Source organism: Squalius cephalus (genome assembly GCF_949319135.1).
Source record: "Squalius cephalus genome assembly, chromosome: 7".
Classification (NCBI taxonomy): Eukaryota; Metazoa; Chordata; class Actinopteri; order Cypriniformes; family Leuciscidae; genus Squalius; species Squalius cephalus.
This window is the reverse complement of record NC_137128.1, coordinates 46079607-46104906: the sequence shown is the minus strand read 5'-3', so window position 1 is coordinate 46104906 and position 25300 is coordinate 46079607. Positions and strand designations below refer to the sequence as shown.

General features: G+C 36.4%; 1 protein-coding gene across 8 annotated transcripts in view; it reads left to right on the top strand.

Moving 5' to 3' along the window:
• Positions 1-853: 853 nt before the first annotated feature.
• tcf3a (transcription factor 3a) overlaps positions 854-25300 on the top strand; it is a 53430-nt gene continuing 28983 nt past the window's right edge. For 7 of the 8 annotated variants that reach the window (XR_013821824.1, XR_013821825.1, XM_079876919.1 and 4 more), the window contains exons 1-7: positions 5606-6158; positions 8618-8745; positions 10496-10559; positions 19652-19722; positions 20329-20389; positions 24059-24090; positions 24174-24294. Coding sequence is in view for 6 of the 8 variants with exons in the window: in XM_079876919.1 (XP_079733045.1) it covers positions 8692-8745; positions 10496-10559; positions 19652-19722; positions 20329-20389; positions 24059-24090; positions 24174-24294 (403 nt within the window). In the remaining 2 variants the exon portion in view is untranslated. Of the gene's footprint in view, positions 992-5605; positions 6159-8617; positions 8746-10495; positions 10560-19651; positions 19723-20328; positions 20390-24058; positions 24091-24173; positions 24295-25300 lie in introns of those variants that run through there. The other variant, XM_079876917.1, reaches the window with a different exon arrangement.

Below are 25300 nucleotides of genomic sequence, written 5' to 3'. Positions count from 1 at the left end.
TAATACTTTAATGACTAGTTGACATGTAGTTGCAAAGTTAGACTACTTATAGTTAGTAGAATGTCTAAAGTGGACTGTCGATCGATAATGAAGTGTATGTTTGGTCGCGAGACCGTCTTTAACAGACTGTAAGAAATTGGCACGATTGGTCATCTTTCGTCTGGGACAGCCCGAAATCCTACAAAGTGTAAGAGCAAACATATTGAAGATTAGCCGAAGGACTGTCAATTAATTAAATAAGATTTTTTTCCTCACAATATCGGGTTTTCAGCGTAGTGAAGCCTCTCCACCATTGACATCCATTCAAAACACGCTTTTTTGGCTAAGGTTGCAGGCTTGCCTTCAAGAGGCTTGACTGTAAGTAGACAGACTATATAAATTGCATGACACATTGACATTACAGAATTTGGCATTAACCTGAACGTATAAGCATTAGTTTCATTCATGTGTCAGAACGGAAGCGGTTTTCAGGAGCACGCGTAACCGTCAATCACATCCTTTAGATTTTCCCGGCAAAAACGCCCCGAGTCCTTCTCATAAAACTCAGTCTAACGGCTTTCATAAAGTCGGGGAATGTTAAGTTTCGTTACTTACAAGCTGTTAACATATTGGCAATAAAACAGCGATTAATAGCTACATAATAATTCTTACATAAAGCCCCTTTAATTGGCCATATTAGTCCATTCATGTCCTGAACAGCTGCCACGGTCCGTCTCAAAATATCATCCTACTTTCTCGTTATCATCATCATCATGTGTGTTTTGACTCTTATCTGTTCTAGCGTTCAGCGTATCTCTTGTCTCGAATGTGTCGGTTGTGCGAGGCTCCGGTTGCCATGGTTTCGCTGGTTTTGGCGGATGCTTTCAGTTAGCTAATCCTGCTCGATGCTCTCCAAACCCTGAGATGAATGCACTCGATGCCAGACACAGCTGGCCCTGCATTCAGGCCTGCACATTCACGGGCCCATCGACTCAATAGAGCAGCGAGTCAGGTGAGTGAGTGTGTGTGTGTGTGTGTGTGTGTGTGTGTGTGTGTGAGTGTAAACATCAACACCCATCCTCACTGAGCTCGAGATCAAGCCGTGCAAAAGCAGCGATGTTATTCGTGAAGAGTGTTTGCTCTGGCCAGCACATCATTTAGCTTTGCTATCAGTGTGTCAGATGTGAAATGTGAAACATACTGTAGCCTATATTCCCCCCAAAACAACAACTATTTGTTGTTGCAGGGCTGTTATAGTTACACAAATAAAATAGATAAAATTTAAACTTTTTTTTTTCAACAATAGCTGACAATGCAATATTTCTCATTTTCTTTTAGTTTAGCTTGATGCACTAAATTATTAGCCTATAAATGAAACTGAAAAAAACATTAATGAGAACTATATAGACGAGTACTGTCAAATCGATTAATCACATCTAACATAAAAGTTTGTTCATTTAATAATATATATACCTAACTTTATATATATACTGTATATGTATGTGTGTACACAAACATAAACACAAACTTTTATTTTAGATACAATTAATCATGATTAATCGATTTGACAGCACTTATATATATGTATGCGAATATATATACATATGTGTGTGTATGAATATATATATATATATATATATATATACATATATAAACTTTTATGTTAGATGCGATTAATCGTGATTAATCGATTTGACAGCACTAATAAAAGAAATTAAAGAAAAATGACAAAAACACAACAAAATTTTAAAAACTTTAACTTAAATTAAAATGAAAGCGGGAAAATTATTAACAGAAAAACTCATTAAAATTTTAATAAAAACCATAATAGTATCTAAAATAACACTGAAAGCAACTTTTTCATGGGCAAAAAAGCACTCACATTTCTTTAGAAATTATGAGAAATTTATTTTAAAATAATAATTAGTTTTATATTTTTAGCATGGTATAATTCTATAAATAAAAAATAAATTATTAAATAAATAAAAAATTCAAAAGTTCAAAGGACCCTTTACACAGACCGTGACGGCGCGTTTTAATAGTCATCAGCAATCGTAAATCCTGCAAAGTTTTTTATATTTTCATGTTTTTTAATGTACATTCATAACACTATAGGCTACTTAGTATTATATTACCTATGTATGAAATTACAAAAAAATACTAGTTATCGCTGCCGTTATCAATCTCTATTTTTTCCCCTCTTTTTTGAAAGTTGTGAAAACACTATTATGGAGTTTTTCTTTTGCTATTTGAGCAAATGGGAACACACACACACACACACACACACACACACACACACACACACACACACACACACACACACACAATTAATGTAGTCTCTAATTCACAGCTATAGAAGTTTACCCAACTATGACGACTTCTGAGAAACCCGTAAATGTGAAAGGCTCGATTTGTAATTATTATTCAGAATTATTTTATTTTATTGTTTTAGCTACTGAATCTCTGAAACAAAGGACTGTGGATTGTCTGGTCGCTGGTGAAGAAGACAGCATGATGAAAAAGTTAGTGCACCCCCACACAGGGGTTAGATTCTCACACACGGCTCTATTCATCGTGGGGTTAAACTGATTGACATGCTCCCTTTACCCGTCCGTGTTTGTGTTTCCAGTGGATTAGTGTTTCACTGACATGATGTTGCTGGTCTCGTCTGGTCCTTTCATAAATACAACACTAAACCTCTATAATCAGAACAGACATGCTTCATTTACTGTGTTATCCTGAACTTTATAAAGGGGAGAGAGATATTTATGACCTGAATGTTTGGGCTCAAACCATAAAAATATTCACAGATTTGTAACGTTATCTGGCATTTAGCCGGCGATGTGAAGCATTCGCAATCTTGCTTCCGTAATATGACGCATTTATGAGTGAATTGGGATATTCAACGAGAAAGAAACTTGATTGCATTGTAAAATGTGCCTATTAATAACTATTTAACTGTTGGTTTTGGCCGAGATTGACATCAGATGAAAAGGAAAGTTATGACATTTTGTATTATCGCATATATCTTTACATATACTGCATCATTTTTGTCTTCATGCATATTTATATATATATATATATCCAACGAGTGGATTTTTGAGCTGAGTGAGTGAGTGGAGGCGGGGCTAATTTGCATATTCATTGAACCGCGCATACTAAATGAGGCAAGGGTGTCGAGTTACATTCAAGCTATTTTAAGGCATGAAGACATTGTTTTCAAGGAAAAAATGCTTTAATATGTTATTTTGGTGATCAAAGATGAGTTTTAAGGGATAAAATGATTGACTACAGGGAGACTTTAAACTGACTTTTAAAAAATGAGTTGAATCTTGTGTAGCTTACAAAAAAAGTTGAATATTGCTTAACTCATTTTGATGAGTTAAAGCAATGTAAAAACATGTTGTCATGACTTATTGGTCATATTTTTGGGGGGTTTAGTGTATATATGACGAATTTTAAGTTAAAAAAGTAATTTATACACTGTTAAAAAGTTGCTGCCTTCAATTTTTTTTAATTTGCTGAGTATTTTCTCCTTAAAACTGCAGTGAACCAAAGACAGTCTCAAAAACACGCTTTGAAATCGCTGGTGTTTCTGACGTCACAAACTACCTTGTAACCAATCAGATCAACGTGCCGACGGGCTTTAGCATATCATTAACAGCGAACTAGCAGTGGAGTCTCAAGAGAAGCAGGTCATATTTTTCTGTTGATATGAAAAATCGTGTAGATTTAGCAATATAGCCTTTGTATATTACAATGTTATGATGAACTGGATGCCTTTCATGTTTTTTTCAACTACATGGTTTGTGTAACATTAGCAACACATTATTAGCTGTTTGATAACATAGTCAAGCAAAAGACTAATGATATTAATTACCGTTATGTGTCCGACGTTGTAAAGAGAGAAACCATTGTGCAGCGAGTGGAGGCGGGGCTAATTAGCATATTCATGAATCCGCGTATACTTATGACACAAGGGTGTCGAGTAACAATCAAGCTATTTTAAAGCATGACTAATATTTTTTCAGGGAAAAAATGTTTAAATATGTCATTCTGGTGATCAGTGATGAGTTAAGGGATGAAATGATTAACTAAGGGGGACTTTAAGTACAATAAACTTGGATGTTTAAGTCATTTCAACTTAAATTAAACTGAGTTGAATCTTGTATCACTTATTTTAACTTAACTTATTCTGATGAGTTAAAGCAATGTTTTCATAACTTATCGATCATATCATTTTTACAGTGTACGAGTATTGATGTGTCTATTGAACAAATCTATTTCACATTTACTTTCTTTTTAATTCGGTTTGATAAACGGCTTTATTTCTGTCATTGCTATTCCTTGAAAACTATAAAACACAGGTATGTAAAATGATATTTGATGTATATTTGCTGAATCCTTCACAATAACACCAGGGGAACATGAATCAGGAAAGCAAATAGGGTCAATTTGGATTTCATGTTTAGACTTTAATGTCAGGGTTTGCCTGGACTGATTTTCATTAGAAAATGCCATAGTTTCAATGTCAACACCTGAGGACAGATATATATTACACATATGAATCATCAGGTCGCTGTTTGCTCATATTAATCTCTCCCCCTGGTGTGGTTTCTGTACCACACTGACCTCAAAAGAAAAACAGCAGTTAAAGGGCTGAGATGCACACGGGGGCACAGCTTCTGTTTTCCCACCACAACACCAAATGTTGTCTCTTCCTCCGCTTTAGTGGCCCTGAGAGCCCTTCTCACACCTTCAGTCAGAAGCCATTTGCTTCGCTCCCATTCTGATCATGGCTCATTCAGTTTTAGATTATCCGAGGTGTTTGCTCTCCACATCTAAGATGGATTTAGGAAGTGCTAACACCTCCATGCTGTTTTTACAAACTCAAGGTGAAAAAAGAAACAAGTTTATTGCTTTTGCATATCAATATGTCATATGTTAGATCTCAAATAAGAATACCAACAATGCAAAAAAAAAGAGGCATAGTAATCCTACTTTTTGTCAGTATGACTAATTAGAAATGTTTTATTCTGAATATAGTCATAATGAGGCGAATATGGGTCTATAAATGGAGTTAAACTACATTTGTGTGTTTACTGTCTGTCTCACTATACTGTACTGTGGCGGGACCAGAGATCATATCAGATGATTATATTTTCACGTATCATAACATAGTTTTGAATGATTACCATATTGAATTATTTACATTATATTCCAAAGAATATCACGATATTGCAATATCTAAACACCTTAGTTATACCATGGTACTTTTATTAGTGCTATAACGTGTTTTATCTTAAACATGCCTGCTATCGTTATATAATATTTAGCTTTGTTTCGAACGAATTTCGAAACTAACTAAGCATCTGCGATCTCTTTTCTAAGACTGAATTAACAGCATACGTTTTTTGTTAAACAAAAAAAAAAAAACACACACACACAGTATTCCATGGCTTCCTGTTGCCATTCTTTTAAAACCTTGGTAGGGTGTGCAGGGAAGAGAGGTTTGGCTTTAGTGTTAAAAAGTGCTTTCATTGGCCATCGAATGTGTCAATCAAGCTTTCCTGGCTCCCTATTGGTCAGTTCGGTGGGTCTATCGTTCCATCTCGCACTGTTTCTCAGTCCGTCTGTCTTCAACAGTGCGTCGTCTCATTCCGCGCGTTAGTCTAGTACGGCACAATTTACAGCAAAATCCTGCTCATATCGCGATAAAGTTAGATATACTGTTCTCCGTTGTATTAAGTATTTTAATTGTGCCGCGTGTATAGTAAATATCAAAGTAATCGCGTAATCTACACAGTCCTAGTTTTCTGGGCGTTTGAAATCGGACACCGCTATAACGTCTCCCCTCAGCGCGGAGGGATACACTATTGGGGCTGACAATGTGGACGGTGCTAAAATGTCTCCTCGGAAGATGAGATGTTACATTTGTAGCGCTCAAAAGAATTAGAATAGAACTTTAGTCAGAGTTGTATTTGAGCACAGTTACATTGTAACAACTCTTGACGCGGATTGTTCGCGTTTCCCGGGAAATACGACCCGTTTTGCACCGTGTTTTTGCGGGACCTGAGACACGGAGGGGGGAAATTTTGTCCCCCAACTTTTCTGTTTTTCCTCTCAGGCTGAAGCGCGTTTCTCTCCCGCTGGATGCCGCGCGCGTGACGGGAGAAACGGTAAATATGTGCCACGTTTATCATGTTTTATACGCGTAAATGTGCACCATTTTGACTTTTACGCGCCTGTTGTAATTATCGAACTTTTGTTGCATAGTGGATATGTGTGTGAAGTGTTTTGTCTAAGAGCTTTGGTGTGTATGTGTGTATGTATGTGTGTGTGTGTGGGGTTCGAGTCCAGAGGAAACGGCTTCTTTGTTCAATACTGCCAACAATGTCAAGTTTAAAACACCATTTATAGCTCCTTTTTACCACGGTAAATGTGTGTTTACAACTTTATAGTGAATCTTCTGCCTGTTTCACTTGTGTATTTGCTGCAATTTGGGTATTTTTGATGGTTATAACAGATGAAAGTTTGCACTGGGGTTAAATAAAGTCATCTGTGAAGTTAATTTGACGTATTTACATTTAACTTGATTGGTTGTGTATTGAGTTTCTTCTTATTTGCAGTTCGTCTTGTGTCCTGGTGTGTTTATTTGACTTTTCTTGGGAAACAACTTTTCCTTTTTGCATTTCTGGGAATAGCTTTCCCACCTTTTCCTGTGTAGAATATCCATATAGGTGTTTACATGCTTTTATCTGCTCTATTCTCCCATAAAGAGTGTTTGTACTTGTTCTTGTGTAGTTTTCAAACTTTGTGTCGAGGACCGTGTGTTTCTTTGTGTTGGAGAGGTTGGGGAAGGGGGGGGGGGGGGGGGGGGTGTCTTGTTCACCATTTAGGGTGAACGTGGCCTGAAAAGCCTTCATGTGATTCGGCCTGTTGCTGATCATTCTGGGTTTGAGACTTATGGATTATATCTTATCTTTTTGATGTTGTATGTATAAACTGCGGTTGCACGTGTTGTAGAAGATTAAAGCTTTGCCCTAAGCAATACAGTTGTGCTTTCACATATATATATATATATATTTTTTTAGTGCTACTGAATATTAATTTTGGTGTTTACTTCTAAGGTTCTTTAAATATGTATAATGATATTAACATGCCATTATCACCACATATGATCTAAACATAGTGCTTAAATATGATCCTAACACTAGTGCCATGTAACATACATGTCAAAAAGGCCATGCACACATGCAACATGCCCAAAAACATGATATTAGTCTAGTATGATATCAACAGTAATGTACTATGGTTTACGTTGCATTAAAAAAATATATACAACAGGTTTTTGCAATGTGATTTACCCTGAAAACTCTGGTATTTCCATGGCATACACTACTGTTCAAAAGTGCAGGCTCTTTAAAAGGAATTAATATTGTTATTCAGCAAGGACACGTTAAATTGGATCAGAAATGACAGTAAAAACATTTCCAATAAATGCCGTTCTTTTGAACTTTCTGTTAATCAATGAATCCTGGAAGTGAAATGTCGATTTTTCGCAAAAATATTAACCGTTTAAAACCGATCAGAAATATTGCATTAGCAGCATATTGTAATGATATCTGAAGGATCACGTGACTGAAAATGATGCTGGAAATCCAGCTTTGAACCTCAGAAATAAATTACATTTTACAGTATATTCACATAGAAAACAGCTGTTTCAAATCGTAAAAATATTTCACATTTTTTACTGTATTTTTCATCAAATAAATGCCTCCTTGATGAGCAGAAGAGACTCATAAATGTTTGTGCATGTCCTAAAATCGCAGTATAATCATACTACATAATGCACTTTCTGATATTCCTTTGATAAACTGTGCATCCCATATGAAAAAGTAAAGCAATATTTGCGATGATGTTTCGCAGTCCTCTACCTGTTGATCATCAAGGTGCTGATTATGATTCCAGTGAAGGTGTTATTGGCGCAGTGATGATGATGAAAGTATTTTTGGATGAAGCTTCTCACTTGTGTCTGTGTGATGCAGTGCTGATGTTTAATGAGTTGGTTCATGAATTAAGAAAAAGTGTAAAATCACAGCACTTCCTTTTTTTTAACTTGTGAAGTTGACGTGACATTTGTCTTCTGAAAGCAGCCAAAATTAGTTTGCGGTTTTGTATGAAAAGCAAAATATATGCATTGTACATAAAAAAACAAACAAATTGCATATAAGAGCTTAATGTCCTAATATCTATTAAAATGTTCCATTTATGGAAATAAACGTCCATTTTTCATGCTATGGAAATGTTTCACATGCAGGGTTTCATTCCAGGAATCATAGTTGTTTGTGCAAACTAACTAGTTCCCGTACTTTAGGTGTGTGTAACTGTGGGTGGGTGTTGGAGACTCGCTGGTGGTCTCTCTTGGTGGTTAAGTGAGCTCATATGTGGTGCATTCTGGGAAAACTCTACATTAAACCACATCTCTAATGTTGTGTAGCTCTTCGGATGGAAGCCGCAACCGGATTATTTTGGATCGTACGCATGATGCATGTCAGATTTGATTACTAGGCCCAGATACATTTAACCTGAGCTTCATAAAGCACACTTGTTCATTACGCATCTCCTTCCCCTGCAGGATCATAAACCTGTTTGAGCCGAGAGAGAGAGTCGTCGAGCAAGAGAAGCAGATCAAGAACACACAGGATCAGGATGGCTACGGTGGGAACCGACTTGGAGCTGAACGACCTGTTGGATTTCAGTATTGTAAGTTGATAGACTGTTCTGCTGTTGATAATACACATTATTATTATTGGGGAGTCAACATCAGATGTCAAGCGGAGTGATTAAAGTGCACCTATTATGCTTTTTCTAGGGATGCACCAGTATGAAAAATTTGCCCAAAACCGATAATTATTTACATTTGAAGCCGATAACCGATTAATTTGCCGATAAATATGAAGGAAAAATTTTGAGAGCCTGATTACAAAAACAAGTCTTAACATTAAAAGCCACGTCCCAAACACACAATTATGATGTTCTCATTATAATTTTATGTAGCCGATATGACAGACTTGCGCTGCACTTTACTGTATTTTACTTTTTTGAAGTGATTCTAATCAAGCAGTTCAAACCCATCATGTTGAACAGTCGCATCTGAAGCGTCTCAGCTGGAGGAAATAATCCATTATTTATCGGCTTTAATATATCAGCCAAATTTTCTTATCAGGCCGATAATGATGGCATTAAAAATCCCTAGCTTTTTCGAATATTACCTTTCATGCAGTGTGTAATAGAGCTGATTGTGAATGTAAAATGTCTGCAAAGTTTTAAAAGTCACAATGCACGACAAATGAAGTGATCTCCTAAAGAGATTCTGAACTGCCGAAATGAGCCATTCGCATTGCAGTTCCAGTCTCACTTACTGTTACAAACTAATGTAACAATGTAACAGATTTGCATAATGCCAGCCTGTGGTCTTCTATTGGCTGCCGGCGAACAGCGCCTCCTTTGCTCCGCCCTCAAACACTGTAGTTGTAGCTGAGACTGGAAGAGTTTGGTTTGTGTAGTCGACGCTAGTTTTAGCGCTGCAAATCCACTTTTCTGCACTTCAAAAGAATGAGGAATTGATACGGAAAAAACGACGCCACTGTGAATCAAGTGTTGAGGAAGGGTGAGGAATCCAGATTTGGTAATTGGTTGTTTTGTTTCCGATGTGGACTGTAAGCGGCCGACCAATCACAGCAGACTGGGCCCTCTGACCAATCAGAGCAGAGCAGCTCTCAGAGAGGCGGGGTTTAGAGAGACTGAATCTTCGAACGAACCATTTCAGACGCTGAGAGAAAAGAGCTGATGCTGCAGTGTAGATTAAAGTGTTTTTTGACCTTGGATGCATGTAAATCTGTTGTTGAAGACTACAAAACACAATCAAAAACCTTAAAATAGCATAATAATACTTTAAGCAGTAAAGGTACAAGAGACTGTGCTGTATTTTGACTACTAACGGCCAAACATGCATATATATATATATATACACACCTTTCCTTAACTTTTCGCTTTTCAACTTTTTATTAAACAAATTCATAAAATGTCATAGACTAAAAAAAATTTGTTGGATTGTTGGATTTGTTTTGAAACCATTTCCTTTCATAAATTGTTAATTTCGTAATTACAAACAATTGGAAAGTAACACATTGAATTAAACGTGAATTTTTGAAGTAGAAAGACTGAATGTAAAACATACTCTAGTTATATTTACAACTTTGAATTTTATTTGATTTTTTACAGTGTTGCAGATTTGATTGTGTGTGTGTGTGTGTGTGTGTAAATGGTTTCACATCAGAGCTGTTACTATATCGTGTGTTTTAGGAGTTTACTTAAATGGCAAAAGGTGATTTAACACTTAATTTCAAACCTAAAACCTAGAAATAAACTATTACTGATGCTTTTTACATGATATGATGTGTTTTTGAAGCTGTGGTGTGTGTTTTGAAATGATGTTTTCTCTCTTCGGTAGATGTTCCCTCATCAGATGCCAAACGGGAAGAGCCGAGGCCCAGCTTTACCCAGCAGTCAGTTCGGTAGGCACCTTAACATTATTTACTTTGTTAAACCATGACTGATTCAGGATGGCGGGGAACTGATATAATCTGTAGTCGACTTTCACATTGTTTGGAAGATTCGCAAAATGGACTTTAACATGGTAGCAAATGAACAGGCATTTGGTGCAAATTTGGTGCTGTGGTTCTGCAGAAATCGGCGAGTGTTTCTGCACACGTGTCGTTGTCGTTATAATCCCAGTGTTTGCGAAGCCTCTCTGATCCTCGTCATTCGGATCTGTGTTGCTCTCGCCGTTTCATGTTCTCAGCTGTCGCCCCTCCATCATGGGGGAGGAGAGGATGATGGGAAATGAGTCGTCCTCTCAACCCCTGCGAACAATGTCAACAAACATTAAAACAACAGGCAAAACACCCCCCCCCCCACCCCCGATGCTCCATCTCCCCCAAATTCAGTCTCCGTTCGCTATGGAGGTTCAGATTGAAGTCTTTGTTTATGAGTGAATCTCCTGAAATCCAGTTTCTTTTTGCAGTGTTTTAAGTGTTTTTATATTCATCTGAAACAGACGCATTGGACCGTGACACTATATACTGTTCCTAAACATTTCGGCAAATTCTGGATGAATAAATAATTTTACTATTTCATTAGAGACACAGCTCTTCACGACAGCCCGCCAAAATAAAAGTTTGGTTTAACTTGAAGAAATTACAGCAGAATGTACGTCTCAATGTAATCATAACAGTACAATTATTAAATTTTAATTTTTTAAAGAATATCACACAATTTTTCCTCATTGTTTTAATTTTAACAGTTGTTGTTTGCCAAAAAATGAAAGGACATTTTCGTTTAATTACGTTTGTTTTATGCCTTAATTTAATTTCCACCATGATTAGAAATTTGCATTAAATCAAAAATCTAGAAAAGTAAAACGGTTAACATAATTGCTAAAAAAACGAAACATTAAATATTATTTAAAAAAAATAATATTATTGTTACAAAAAAATAATTATTGTTAACAAAAAAAAGTTGTTTTAATTAGACAATTAAAGAATTAATTAGACATACTTTTTGATTTATTAATTTAAATTTAATTGAGCCATTTCGTTTTAATGGTTTAATAAAAATTTCCAGAAAAATGTAAACACGGAAAAATAGAATTTGGGGGAGGAAAAAAAAGAAAAAAAAAGAAATTACAGTTAATTGTAAACGATTAATGATTTCAATTAATTAGACATGCTTTTGATACTAAAATGTAATGTAATATTTAAAATGGGGGAAATAAACAGAATTTGGGAAAATAATAAAACAGATTTTAAAGGGCCCTATTATTGTCAATGGTGTCCAACTTAGTGTTTTTCAGAATATCATCTCTTGTGTTTCGCTGAAGAAAGTCGTACAGGTTTGAATTGAGTAAATGATGACAGAACTTGAATTTTTGTTTCATTGTGTGTGAATTGCTCCATTAATCTGGCGTGAGCGGCGATCTGAGTGAAATGAGATCTGGTCAGGCGATGATGGTCTCCTCTACGGCAGACGGTTGGTGTCATTGTCCAAATCCTCCATGCAAAGGACAAAAAGTTCTTCATAAGTCAATAGATGACATGTGGAAGAGTGTATAGTTTCAGCATGGCGCTGATTGAGAGAATATGAGTGTTATGGCTGAAGAATCTGCTCGTCGTTAGATCAACACAAAGAGTAAAACCACATGCTTTCTTTTTGAACTTTTTGTGTGTGTGACTTTGAATAGCAAGTGACTCGTCCTGCCCAACTTCTACGCTTTGTAATTTAATACTTGATTATTATTTCCCATTTTGTTGCCAATTGAGTGCAAACCTTGTGAATTGACACGATTAGGATTTAGTGTTTGACTCGTTGTGAAGTTTGAGGAGGGCGTTTGTGTGAAAGGTTTGAGTCTGTCACCGGCCACAGAGTTTCACTTACTGACTACCTGAAACTGAGAATAAGAGAGATATTTATAACAGCAGAACTCGAGTTGGAAACACAGAGAAATGCAAAGTTTTCATGAATAGGAAAGAAAAATCGTCATCCTGGCATAGCTATTAGTAGAGCTCTTTTGACAACATCATTCTGTTAATGAATTTGCTTTTAAATAACTTTCTTTTGAACCATCATTATTGCACTACTAATTATTAAAAAAAAATGTAATGCAAGAAACAACACACTGTAAAAAGTCTATACGAGCTCTAACTTGTTAAATTAAAGGCACAATATGTACGATTTTTGGATTAAAATATACGTATATGTTGTGTACTTGCCAAATGTTTCCAAAAATGTTAAAATCCAGATAAATACACAATTTTAACTGTCCATGACGTACCCTCGATTTATGGTTTTACTGTTTTTTTTATTTATTTATTTATTTTTATTAGACAGGCGAACAACTGTTTAGAGCTTTATCAACAGAATATATATTATATATACAGAATATCATTGTTATACAGCTTAACACAGTTAGTTTTATTGTTTGAATCTCTTGATTTATCACAAGTGACATGTTTGTACCTTAGAGATAACAGTATTTTGTCAAGTGTCGAACAGCATAATCAGAAATAGCTTTATTTGTGGTAACAGTTATTCAGCATTTTATTCTCCATGCAATGTTTTAAAATCAATTACATGCCTTTTAGCAAAACAAGTCATCCAGCTTTTATTACTATGATATTCTGATATTGATCCAGCTTACTTCAGCAAGTAATGTTATAACATTAATGTTTCGATCAAATAAAGTGGTATTTACCATTATTTCAGAAAGAGGACTTAATCAGTCGCTTCTGTTACTGTATTTGTAGTCACGGGAGAGTGTGTTTACATCACATTTAGAAAGAACGATCATTTCTACACATTTTCCACCCAAGATACGACATGAGGAGCTTTAGCACAGTCCCAGTACGGTTGTGTTTTCACTCAGAGAAACAGAGGAAGCTCCTGAAAAAACAGACTTGCTTTATTTAAGGAAAAATGCCAAACTAAATATATCAGACAGTCCGGTGTAAAGAGACGAGACATAGTGACAGATAAAATAAACATGATTGGGATAGCCTTTATGATTTGTCTGATTTCTTCAAGCGGTCGTGTTTACCATGTTTACTATGGTAATGGTTCATGTGTATAGTCTTTTGCGTCACATATCAATATTTCTGCTTTATACGGTGATCAGAATCACAAACAGAAGTTATTTCAGACACTTTCTGCTGTCTAAAAGTGAGTTTTGAGCTAAAATGATTTTTAAAGGGGTGGTTGATTATGATTTGACTTTTCTAACTTTAGTTAGTGTGTAATGTTGCTGTTTGAGCATAAACAACATCTGCAAAGTTACAACGCTCAAAGTTCAAAGCAAAGGGAGATATTTGCTTTTAAAGAAATCGCTTTTTAAGGACTACAACAAACGGCTGGTAGAGACTACACCACATTCCTCCCGGGTTAGTGACATCACCAACCCTAGAATTTACATAAACCCCGCCCCCTGAACATGATTTATAGATTATCAAGACAGAATATGCTAATCAATGACACATAAGCTTCATAAATTCATCAACTAACCAGTCAGAAATGTTGTCTACATGTTGTCACTTCTTCTTGAGTCTCTCCATCATTGTCCGACTCTGGTTTGAACATAAAAGACTAAAAGTTTTAGAAATGTTCAGCGCATGTGTGTGTGAGGTAAAAGGACACGAGCTCTTGAAGCTCCGCCCCCTGCGCCGGGAGCAGCAGCTCATTTGCATTTAAAGGGACACACACAAAAACGGTATGTTTTTGCTCACCCTCAAAAAGTGACGATTTTAACATGCTATATAAAAATAACTGTGGGGTATTTTGAGCTAAAACTTCACACACACACTCTGGGGACATCAGAGACTTATTTTACATCTTGTGAAAAGGGCATTACACCACCCCTTTAAAAAGTCTTTAATGCTGATGTTAGCTGGCACATGAAATCAGCCGTTGGCCCCGAAAGTGACAGTGAAAATGCGGCTATTGATTTTATATCACTAAAATCATCCACACATGTTATAAATACTCAATATAGCGCCCGTCCCTAAACAACAAGACTGATATTATACACTAGTGAGGCGTTTGATATGCAGGCTGAATCAAAATAACCTGTGATAAGCTTATGAGTCACATGTGAGAACTAGTAATAAATCAAGTCGAGAGACGGTCCTGTTGAACACGATGTTTGAGTGTTTGTGTGTCTGGGACCCTTGTAGCCCATGACTCAAGTGTGACTCGCTCAGCGTTTCTCTCCTCATAATTATAGCTCTGGTGTCTTCGTGTGAATGTATCTGGCCTGAGTCACTCCGTTGGCTCACGACTCGCTCACGATCCCCGCGGGCCTGAGACTCTGTCATGTGTGTACCGTGTAATTAGCGTGTCTGTTCGGGCAGGTAGAGCTCAGGACAACACAACATGACTCTCGCTAGCGTGATTCATCCGCTCATAAACGGACAACCTGCTCTTAGTGATGTCAAATATCTACTTTTATTTCATGATAAAAATGCACTAATTTACTTTTCTAGGGTCAGAGCTCCAGACACAAATTAAAAGTTAAGGAGCCCTGAGGAAATAAATAGGCGTAATAAATAGTCCCCCTGAGGTCAACAATTTTATTATTGATTTTTGTTATTATTAAGATTATTTTATAATCTTTGATCACCAAAATTACACATTTTAAGTTTTTTCCTTGGAAAAAAAAAATGCCTTAAAATATCTTGAATGTAACCCGACACCCTTGCCTCATTTAGTATGCGTGCTTCTATGAATATGCAAATGAGCCCCGCCTCCACTCACTCACTCAGCTCAGAGATCCACTGGTTGACGATCACACGTTGATCTGATTGGTTACAAGGTAGTTTGTGACGTCAGAAACACCAGCGATTTCAAAGCGTGTTTTTGAGACTGTCTTTGGTTCACTGCAGTTTTAAGGAGGAAATACTCAGCAATGCTGTCGACTTATGAACTTACACATGCTTTGTCTTAAAGCGTATTAAAAACACCACATAGACACACTTATGTGCCACAAAAGAATAAATGTGTTTTTATTTTCTAATGTGTTGTCACCGTATGCTGTCCAGCATTTTCATCCATCTTGTGGATGTCCAGAAACTAAAATTCCCTGAAAGTCGAAACTGAATTGCTTTTCCTACTCGAGAACTACATACACTCCTTTTAAACCATTTAGCAGATGAGTTTCCCTTCTCTAACAGGGTCCATCAGGAGTGTTTAAAAGCATCCCAGCTGGTTGATGAATGTCCAAGAACCTCGAAGCTCAAATATAACACAACATGACACGATTCCCATACGATGGTCTGTTTTATTCGATAGCTCTGGCTTCCCTGTCAGTGTGAGACGTGTTCAGACGTCCGTCAGGTCGTGTTCCTCACCTGTTTGTGGTGTACATAAAGCGTGGTTGTGATCTGGAAGGTCGCTGGCCCCTGCGGAGGAGGCAGAACGGATCAGCTGTAACCATTAGACGCTCAAACACGTAGCAGACGCTTTTTATTGGGCCTGCAGAGCAAAGTTTTGTTTATTCAGGTGCGGAGGGGAATGTCTCATAACTTCAGCCGTTCGCTATTAATGTAAAGAGATCTTTATGGACGTCTGGAGAGCGAAAGGGGCTTTTTCTGAATGAATTTCTCACTTTTCCTCCCACTAATCAGTTTGTTAATTGGAGTGAATGTTCAGTGCGCTTATGAATATGGATCACCTCTATTTTTGAGGTTTTTTTTCATACTGTGCTGATATGTCATCACCCTCCTGTTGTTTCTCACACAGTATTTCACAGTATTAGCTGTCTTTCATCTCTGTCTCTTTTTCCCTCCCGCCACGGATAGCTGAAAATACACATCTCACTTCCCCTGTACTTGAAACGCTCCACATGATCCAAAACTGACCGTACTCAGTTAATGTCTCATTGTTAATGATTCATCAGTTCACTTTATTCTAACAAAAAAAATCCTCATAATTTTTCATTAAAATATAATAACTTTATAGCTCCTCCAGTGAAATGACTTTATTTTTGGCTGAAATCTGAACTTGCTTTCCCTCACCCAGAAGCGAGTGAGCTGCCTATTTAATCATGCATTTATTTATTAATGTGTTTATGTATGACTTTATTTGAGTATATTTCTTTTTACGCATTTATTTATTTGTGCCTTTTTTTTAATTTTTTTATCCATTTATCTATTTATTTATGCAATTTTTCTATTTATGCATTTTAATGCATTTATTTATGCATTAATCTTTATTATGCATTAATCTATGCATTTAGTTCGGACTTTATTTACAAGTATATTTATACATTTGTTTATTTACGTATGTATTTATGCATTTATCTTATTTATGCATTTATTTATACATTTATTTATGCATTTATTTATTAATGCATGACTGTTTATAGACATTCATTTATGAATTTATGCATTTATCTATTTATGCATTTTTATGCATTTATCTATTTATTTATTTACGCATTTATTCATGCATTTATCTATTAATGCATTTATTTATTTATAAGTTTTATACATTTGTTTATGTATTTATGCATTTATTTATTTATGCAAATATGCACTTTATTTATGCATTAATTTATGCATTTTTTTTATTTATGCATTTGTTTGAGTTTATGCATATATTTATTGTAGCTTATATTGGTCAGTGTAGGATATATAATATATATAATATAATAATTTAGCCAGTATTGATAACAATCTTCCTATTTTTACATTTTGATTACCTTAACCGTCATCAAGCGTTCACTTAGAGTTAATCTTCAGTAACACAAAAAAAGTTATAACACGATTATTTTAATCTTCAGCAGATCTCTTAATTTCCCATCTTTCATACTTTCAATTATTTCTAGTATGTTATACTATTTACAAAGTTTAGTATTTTTAACAATACTTTTTTGTCCGTGAGCTCATTCTGCGGATGCTGTCTCGTCTGCGATCCTCAGGATGATGATCCACCGGCTTCAGGAAGTCGCGTTATTGTTAAATCGTAATGAACTTTCCGTCCTCATTGTGTGGGAGCAGCTCGTCTGCACTAAAGCAACGGTAGTGCTTGAATAATTCTTTCCTGTTTTGCTGGTTCTGCTCTGTCAGTGGTGTGTGTACTCGACTGTGTGTGCTGTTGTGTTGTCCCTTGCCATTTTATTGAATTTGCTGACACAAGCCTATGACCCCCCCACCCCCCCACACCCGAGGATCGTGGAAATGTCTCTAAAGTCGTAATTCACTCGTCCGCCGTACTTCTGTTCCGCTCCATCGCCGGCTCTGTCGTGATCACCCCCCCCCCCTTCCCTCTTTTTAATTAGACAACAAAACAAAAATGCATATTCATAAGCAGAGACCTCATTAATATGCACAATTATGCAAATCAGCACACAATTAAGCTTCTCCTCTCCAGAGATGTTTGCGAGCGTTAAGGCGCAGACGGGGGGGCGGTTTCGGGAAATTTCTGCACCATCAATCTTTAAAAATCTTCCGTTCGGTGTCTCTCCAGCCTTTGTGTGCCTTTTCTCCGAGTTCCAGCGCAAATATTTCAGTGACATTTGTGGTTTTAAAAACCTTTGAGGTTTTGGTCGACGGCTCACCTCACGCGTCAGATCTCACAGAAGCGGGCAGATATAGAGATGCAGCACACAAACACAGTTTCGCCCATCGAGCTTCAGTCAGGTCATCGCCTGACCTGGTAATGCACCGCTCGTGGGGGAGATCTGACAGTGTGAACGAACGCTGCCGGAACATCTTTCTGCAATCTCTTTGTGAAAGAGGCTTAAGATACTCGTCTTATGGGGTTTTCCAGTAAACCTCAAATCAGCCTACAGGGCCCGTTAAGATCTATTAGTGCACGAGCCATTCAGCCAACCCACTGACTAATTAACTTAACTTAAAATATATATGTTTTGCACACATTTCTACCTGAACACTCTTTTCTGTGGCAGGGTTCATTTATGCATTTATCTTTTATACATTTATGCATTTACGCATTTATTTAATGCATTTATGTTTAACTTTATTTGAGTTTATGCATTTATTTGTGCATTCATTTATTTATACATTTATTTTTAATGCTTTTTTATGCATTTATTTATTAAATGTATCTAATGCATTATGTATTTAGTTATGACTTTATAGGTTTATTTATGCATTTATCTATTAATGCATTTATGTATCTAAATACATTTATCTATTCATTTATTTGTTTATGCATTTATTTAATGCATTTATGTTTGACTTTATTTGAGTTAATGTATTTACTCATTTATTTGTGCGTTCATTTATTTATAAATGTATTTTTTAATGCATTTATTTATTAAATGTATCTATTAATGCATTTATGTATTTAGTTTATAGGTTTATTTATACATTTATGCATTGATTTATTAATGCATTTATGTGTATATTTATACATTTATCTGTTTATGCATTTGTTTATTTGAGTTTATTTATGCATTTATTTATTGTAGCATATATTGGTCAATGGTCAGTGTTGGATATATTAGCCAAGATTGATGATAATCTTTCTCTTTTTGCATTTTGATTATTTTCTGTGACAGGTTTTCAAAAGTGCTAAATGACAATTTGTCATTTTTACTGTGCATTGTTTTAATATTAATTGCATAAAAAAATACAGTATCTATAAAACGTTTTGTCAGATTTTTGTACAGAAATCATTACTTTTATTCAGCATAGACACAATTAAATTGATCAAAAGTGACACTTATTATGTTACTAAAGATTCAATTTCAAATAAAGGCTGTTTTTTTAATGTATTTTTATCAAAGAATCCTGAAAAAAAAAAAAAGCATCACGGTTTCCACAAAAATATGAAACCGTTTTCAATTGATAATAATCATAAATGTTTCTTGAGCATCAAATCATCATATTAGAGTGATTTCTGAAGGATCATGTGACACTATGCATAAATTCAGTATTTTTGATCAAATAAATGCAGCCTTGATACGCAGAAGAGTCAAAAATCTTACCGACCCCAAACTTTATTATATTAGTGTAGATAAAACAGTGTACATTTATAATGTCAAATTGATTATTGGCCGTGATGTAAAAGCAATTATTGTTTGTTTGTGTTTCAGGTTTAGATGAAAGAAGTGGCTCAGGCACTTGGGGTTCAGGAGAAGCGAATGGCCCCTCGTTCGGCGCACGGGTACGAACACACACACACACACACACACACACCCACACACACACAAACACAAACACACAACACTGACTCACACGGTGTTTGTTCATGCTTCGCTTGTAACATTAGATCTTAATCCCTAAAGCAAACAATCCCGACTGGACTAGTTATCCGGTCCACTTTAAGACGACTCCTATTTAGTTGGAAGGAAACTGGTGTGTATCTTTAGATCGTAAGCTCAGTAAGTGTGTGTGTTTGTGGGTCAGTCGGTCAGTGTGGGAGATAAGCGGCCCGTTGCTGGTGATCCTCGTGTTTACCTGTTCGGTCGAGCGCTGATCTCTCACCTGTCAGGCTGCATGAATGTTAGAGGCGTCACGTGTGTGTGTGTGTGTGTGTGTGTGTGTGTGTGTGTGTGAGAATGATGTGTCCGGTTCTGTCCCTGCTCTATTTTGCTCATAAGCTTAGCAGACTCTTGTGGTTTTATCAACTCTGTCTTCCATCTATAATGTTAGTATGTAATGTAACATAGTACACAACTTTCAGTCATATCGATATTTGACGGCATAACCACTTTCAAATGTGTATTCTCAATGCGGCTGTTGTATATGACTGTGTGTTTGTGTGTGTTAGCTGTACGGAGACGGGCCTCACTACCCGGAGCACGACGGCATGTACAACCTGGATATCGACGGTAAGTTAACGCAACACTAAAATCAGAGCAATCACCCGCAAAATCTCACACAATAATTTTAGGGAGTTTAGATTCTTACAATGATGGATTGTCCTTGGTGTTTTTGGAGACTCTTTATCCCTATTCCCACTGGATTAGCATTATCTGCGGACCTCGCGTGATTTAGAAATGCATTCGCACTGGATCAGCGACGCCTGTGATTTTACTCGAGTTTACCGGCGTATCTCCCGGATATGATGTCAATTAGGGATGGGACGATTACCGGTTTTACTATAAACCACGATGAAATGTACTGAGGGTTATTATTATCGGTTAAAATTGAATGATCATAACTCGCTGTAAATCCAGCCAGCAACAGTCTGACGCAGGCGCAGCACAATGTTGTTGTTTATTTATTCGAGAAGGAATGGAGGAAGGCAGATTCATTTTTTAAATCTTACATGATCACAACAATGTATTTGAATGAAACGAGAGAGCGCGTCCGTTGTGATACGTGTGCGCTGTGTTATAATGCATTATGTTGTTATTGACGACGGCCATTTTAAAGGGATACTTCAGGATTTAGCATTAAGCTTTGTATCAGCAGAAAACCCGTAGTGTTTTCGAGTTAACATGCTTTCCACCCTCATGTCCCCCTGAGACGAGAGATTTATGTACTTTTTGTCTGGAAAAAATCCTCCGATGACGCAAAAATCATTATTTTGCGTCATCGGAGGATTTTTTTGGCCAGTGGCTAAAGACAACCAGTAGGAGGCGCTGTCCCTCATGTGTTCAACCCGCCCATAGGGGGATCTCACTCACAGAATGTACACATAGTGTCAGTCGTCTTTCTTTGGAAGCTAAGCTAGCAGGCTCTTGTTCTGTGGAGAAAGCTGAGTAATAGGGGTGACCATCCTCTTTTTCCCGGACCGTGAGATCGTCCAAAATGTCCGGGATTCGGCTTTTTGCTTTCTGCAGTCGCCATTCATTGTTTACATGCACACCTTATGTTTCAATCGAACTGAATTCATTCCGATCAGTGAATCTGAATGTAAAGTTCACATGAACGCTAAACAAGTGATCGGTTGATGTGCTTTTTAACATTGCTAAGAAAATTCCCGCTCCTCCGTCGCTCATCAGTAATGACGCCACCGGCCTCGCGCCATTCTCCCGCGGCCGTCAGCCTCGTCCTGCTCGCCACAGTAAACATGAGGAATGGCGACTGTAGAACGCAAAAGCCGAATCCCGGACATTTTGGGCGATCTCGAAATCCTGGGCAGACTCGTCACGGAGTCTCACTAGTAGCCTAGCCTTGTTGTTTAACTGCGCGCTCTTACCGGAAGGCGTGGCTTGGGAGTGGCCTCCTAGTGCAGCGAAGCAAGTGCATTCTGGGAGTTGTTGTCTTTCATCCACATGAGCCAAAAATACATTTTCTGGCTTTTCTCTCAGTCTAGAAAGCTCCAAGTTCAAAAATAATTTCACATTTCTACTACATAAATGACCTATTTTAAATACACATTCATCTTTCCAGAGGTGAAGTATAAAGAGGTGAAGTATCCCTTTAAAGGAAGGAAATGCCACAGAATATAATCTTGCTTAAAAAAGTGCATAGAGCTGCTTGTTTTATTTGTTGTTTGTTGATTTTCAAATATAAAACTTGTTGAAATGTTTATCAGTGTGAGCATCGGTTACTTTTGAACACTTTCATCTCGTTTAAACAAAACCGTGATAATATTGATCATCACGATAATTTTGCTCACTATTATCGTGAAATGAAATTTTCATACCGTCCCGTCCCTGATGTCAATAGGCTGTTGCTTGGACATGTCTTGTCGTGATAGGTCTCGCTGTATGATATATCATGTTCCTCACCACCTGCTGATACACATGTCCTCCATCTCCATCTAATCATTCCTTTTGTTTTCGCGCTTCTGATGATTTTCAGCTTTCTCTTTCTGCAAATTGTATAGTTGTATCGTATGGTGTATAGCGATATTACCCAGCACCCAAAATACCATCAAAACACTCGAACGGAGCCTTTATTCTTCACGAAAACCATAAAAAAATTATATACGACCCTGTCAAATCACAGAGATGCCGATTCGCACGGGAATAATGTTATTACAGGACCTCGTGTTCGGCGAAATATGGAAGGTCATTTGCAGGGTTTTACTTTATAAATCACAGAGATGCCGATTCGCACGGGATTAAGATCACAGACGACCTCCGCAATTATTACTAATGACTAGAGGTCACCAGGTAATGCTAATCCCGTGCGAACAGGGCTTTTGTGTGCGTTTGTGACAAGCTATACATCAGATCGACCTCATTTCCCAGCAGATCAGCCTGTGCAGCCGAAGCGCTCGAGCGCCCGCTGTCCTGAGCAGGTTTAGGTCACGCAGGGATTGTCCTACAGGGGGTTTAATCCACGCGCCTCTCTGGGCTTTAAAGCCGGGTGGGGGTTGCTTTTTAACTAATTACCACTTAGGCATTTATAATGGGACAATTTGTTGTTTGTGCCCAGTGCTAAGCCCATAACCGGCGCACCTCGGCCCGGCGAGGGCACACGCGGACAGATGGAGCCGCCAACTCTCAGACCAACACTATCAGTCATGAATAAATCACAGGCACCAACACAACCTTTCAGATCTCATGTGTTCATATGTTGTAATGTTAGTTTACTAGTACCACAGCCTCATCACTTTTTTAGAGAGAAAAGTGTGTGTGTGTGTGTATATATATATACACACACAATTTTTATAACATATTTGTAATGTAAATGTAAATAAATGTAAATATAATTACATTCATTTTAATTTTTTATATATATGTGTGTGTCGAATTATATGTATTAAATTTGTCTGTATGTATATATATATACATATACACACACATACATGCATACAAAAATACATGCGTGTGTGTGATTTTATTAATACATTTAATTATATTACAATTTGAAGTGTGAATGAACTAAAGGGGGAAGTTTTAATGCCTTAATTTTAGATAGATAGATAGATAGATAGATAGATAGATAGATAGATAGATAGATAGATAGATAGATAGATAGATAGATAAAGTAAAAAAAAATTGTAAATATAAATCTAATTCATTTAAAAAAATTATTTTTATATATATATATATATATATATATATAATATAATATAATATATATATATATATATATATATATATATATATATATATATATATAATATAATATATATATATATATATATATATATATATATATATATATATATATATATATATAAAATTCATTTAAATTTGTTTATATATTTTTATTTATTTATTAATTCCAGTAAATTGTGTGAATGAACCGGAAATTTTAATGCATTAATATGTTGTAATGTTAGTTAATTATTAGTCATTCAGCTCCACTACCGTATTTAATGGCAACATTAAATCAGACTTGACTAGCTTTCATCATTTAATTCTGAGAGTCCTGCCTTTTCTCGTCAAGTGTCCGGTTTCGCTCAGATTTGCGCCACATTATTGAAGTTAAATGGGTTGCTAATGCTTTCTCATGTTGACGTGCTCAATGCATTCCCAGATCTTCTTAGATGTTTCATACAGCCAGCACAAAAAAACATAAACAACAGCAAAAAATCATTTAGGCCTAGCCATTAGTAATATAATTTAACCGTGTTTTTTGTGTGTTTTTTCCAGGGAAATCTGAAAGAGGCTACCCTGTTACACAGGTAATGAACACACAAAATCTGCTGTTATGAAGTTGTCGACCAATTTTGGGTTTCATCCTCATAGAGCTGTTATTTATTTGTAGCCGCAGCTCTTGCCGGGGGATATCAACATCCCAGGGTCCGATGGGCTTTCCTCGCCAGGCATGAAAGTCTCTTCTCAGTTCTACAGTCCTCACCGCCGGAGGCCGGCCGACTCCAACATTGGTGAGATGAGATACAAATAAGGCTGGGTATTTTTTAATCAACATCATTTAAAACAAAAAACCCATCGGTGCATTTCAACCTCATGGCTTTGGGTTTGATAGATATGCTGGCTTGTGATTGGTTGGTTGATAGCAATATTTGCATAATGACCATCACGTAGCCAGACCTTTTCAAAGCTGAACGATTTGGGGGAAAACTAACATGAACCTTTTCAAGTAACCATAAAGTAAAAATAAAAAAAATATTTCCGTTTTAAGTTTTCATAGGCAGTTTTTGACCAATTCAATTTGACTATAAATTAGTGCTATTTTAATAATAATGATTTTATTTAGATTACTATTATTAAATATAGCCTTTATTTTTAACAAAATAAGAAAAATATTGTAATAATAATATTGTACTATAAAATAAAAAATAATTATAAAAGCAAAAAAAGTAATACAAATATCTATTTTCCTGTAAAATTATGATCTTACATCTTTACAATTACATCTTAATTTCTTCGTGTTCAATCGGCAACCCTTTGAGCTTTTATTCGGACATGTTGCCGATAAATATATATATATATTAGGGATGCACTGATGGTTGACCGAGAACCGATAATTCTTTATATTTGACAGCCGATAACCGATATATTGGCCGATAAATCTAAATCCAAATTTGTATCTAATATTTGAGAGCCTGATTACAAAACAAAAGTCTCACCATATCTTAAGCACACAATTATGATGTTCTCATTATAATGTTATGTAGCCGATATGACAGACTTGCGCTGCACATGTTTTTCCTTTTCAAAGTGATTTCAATCATATTTCAAATAATTCAAAACCATCATGTTGAACAGTGGCATCTGAAGCGTCTCAGCTGGAGGAAATAATACATTATTTAACAGATTTTTTTATCGGGACGATAACATTAAAAATAAACATATATCGGCCGATACCGATATAGTGGCCATGCATTTTTAATATATAAATGTGCAGCTGGTTTCAGAATGAAGCGCGGC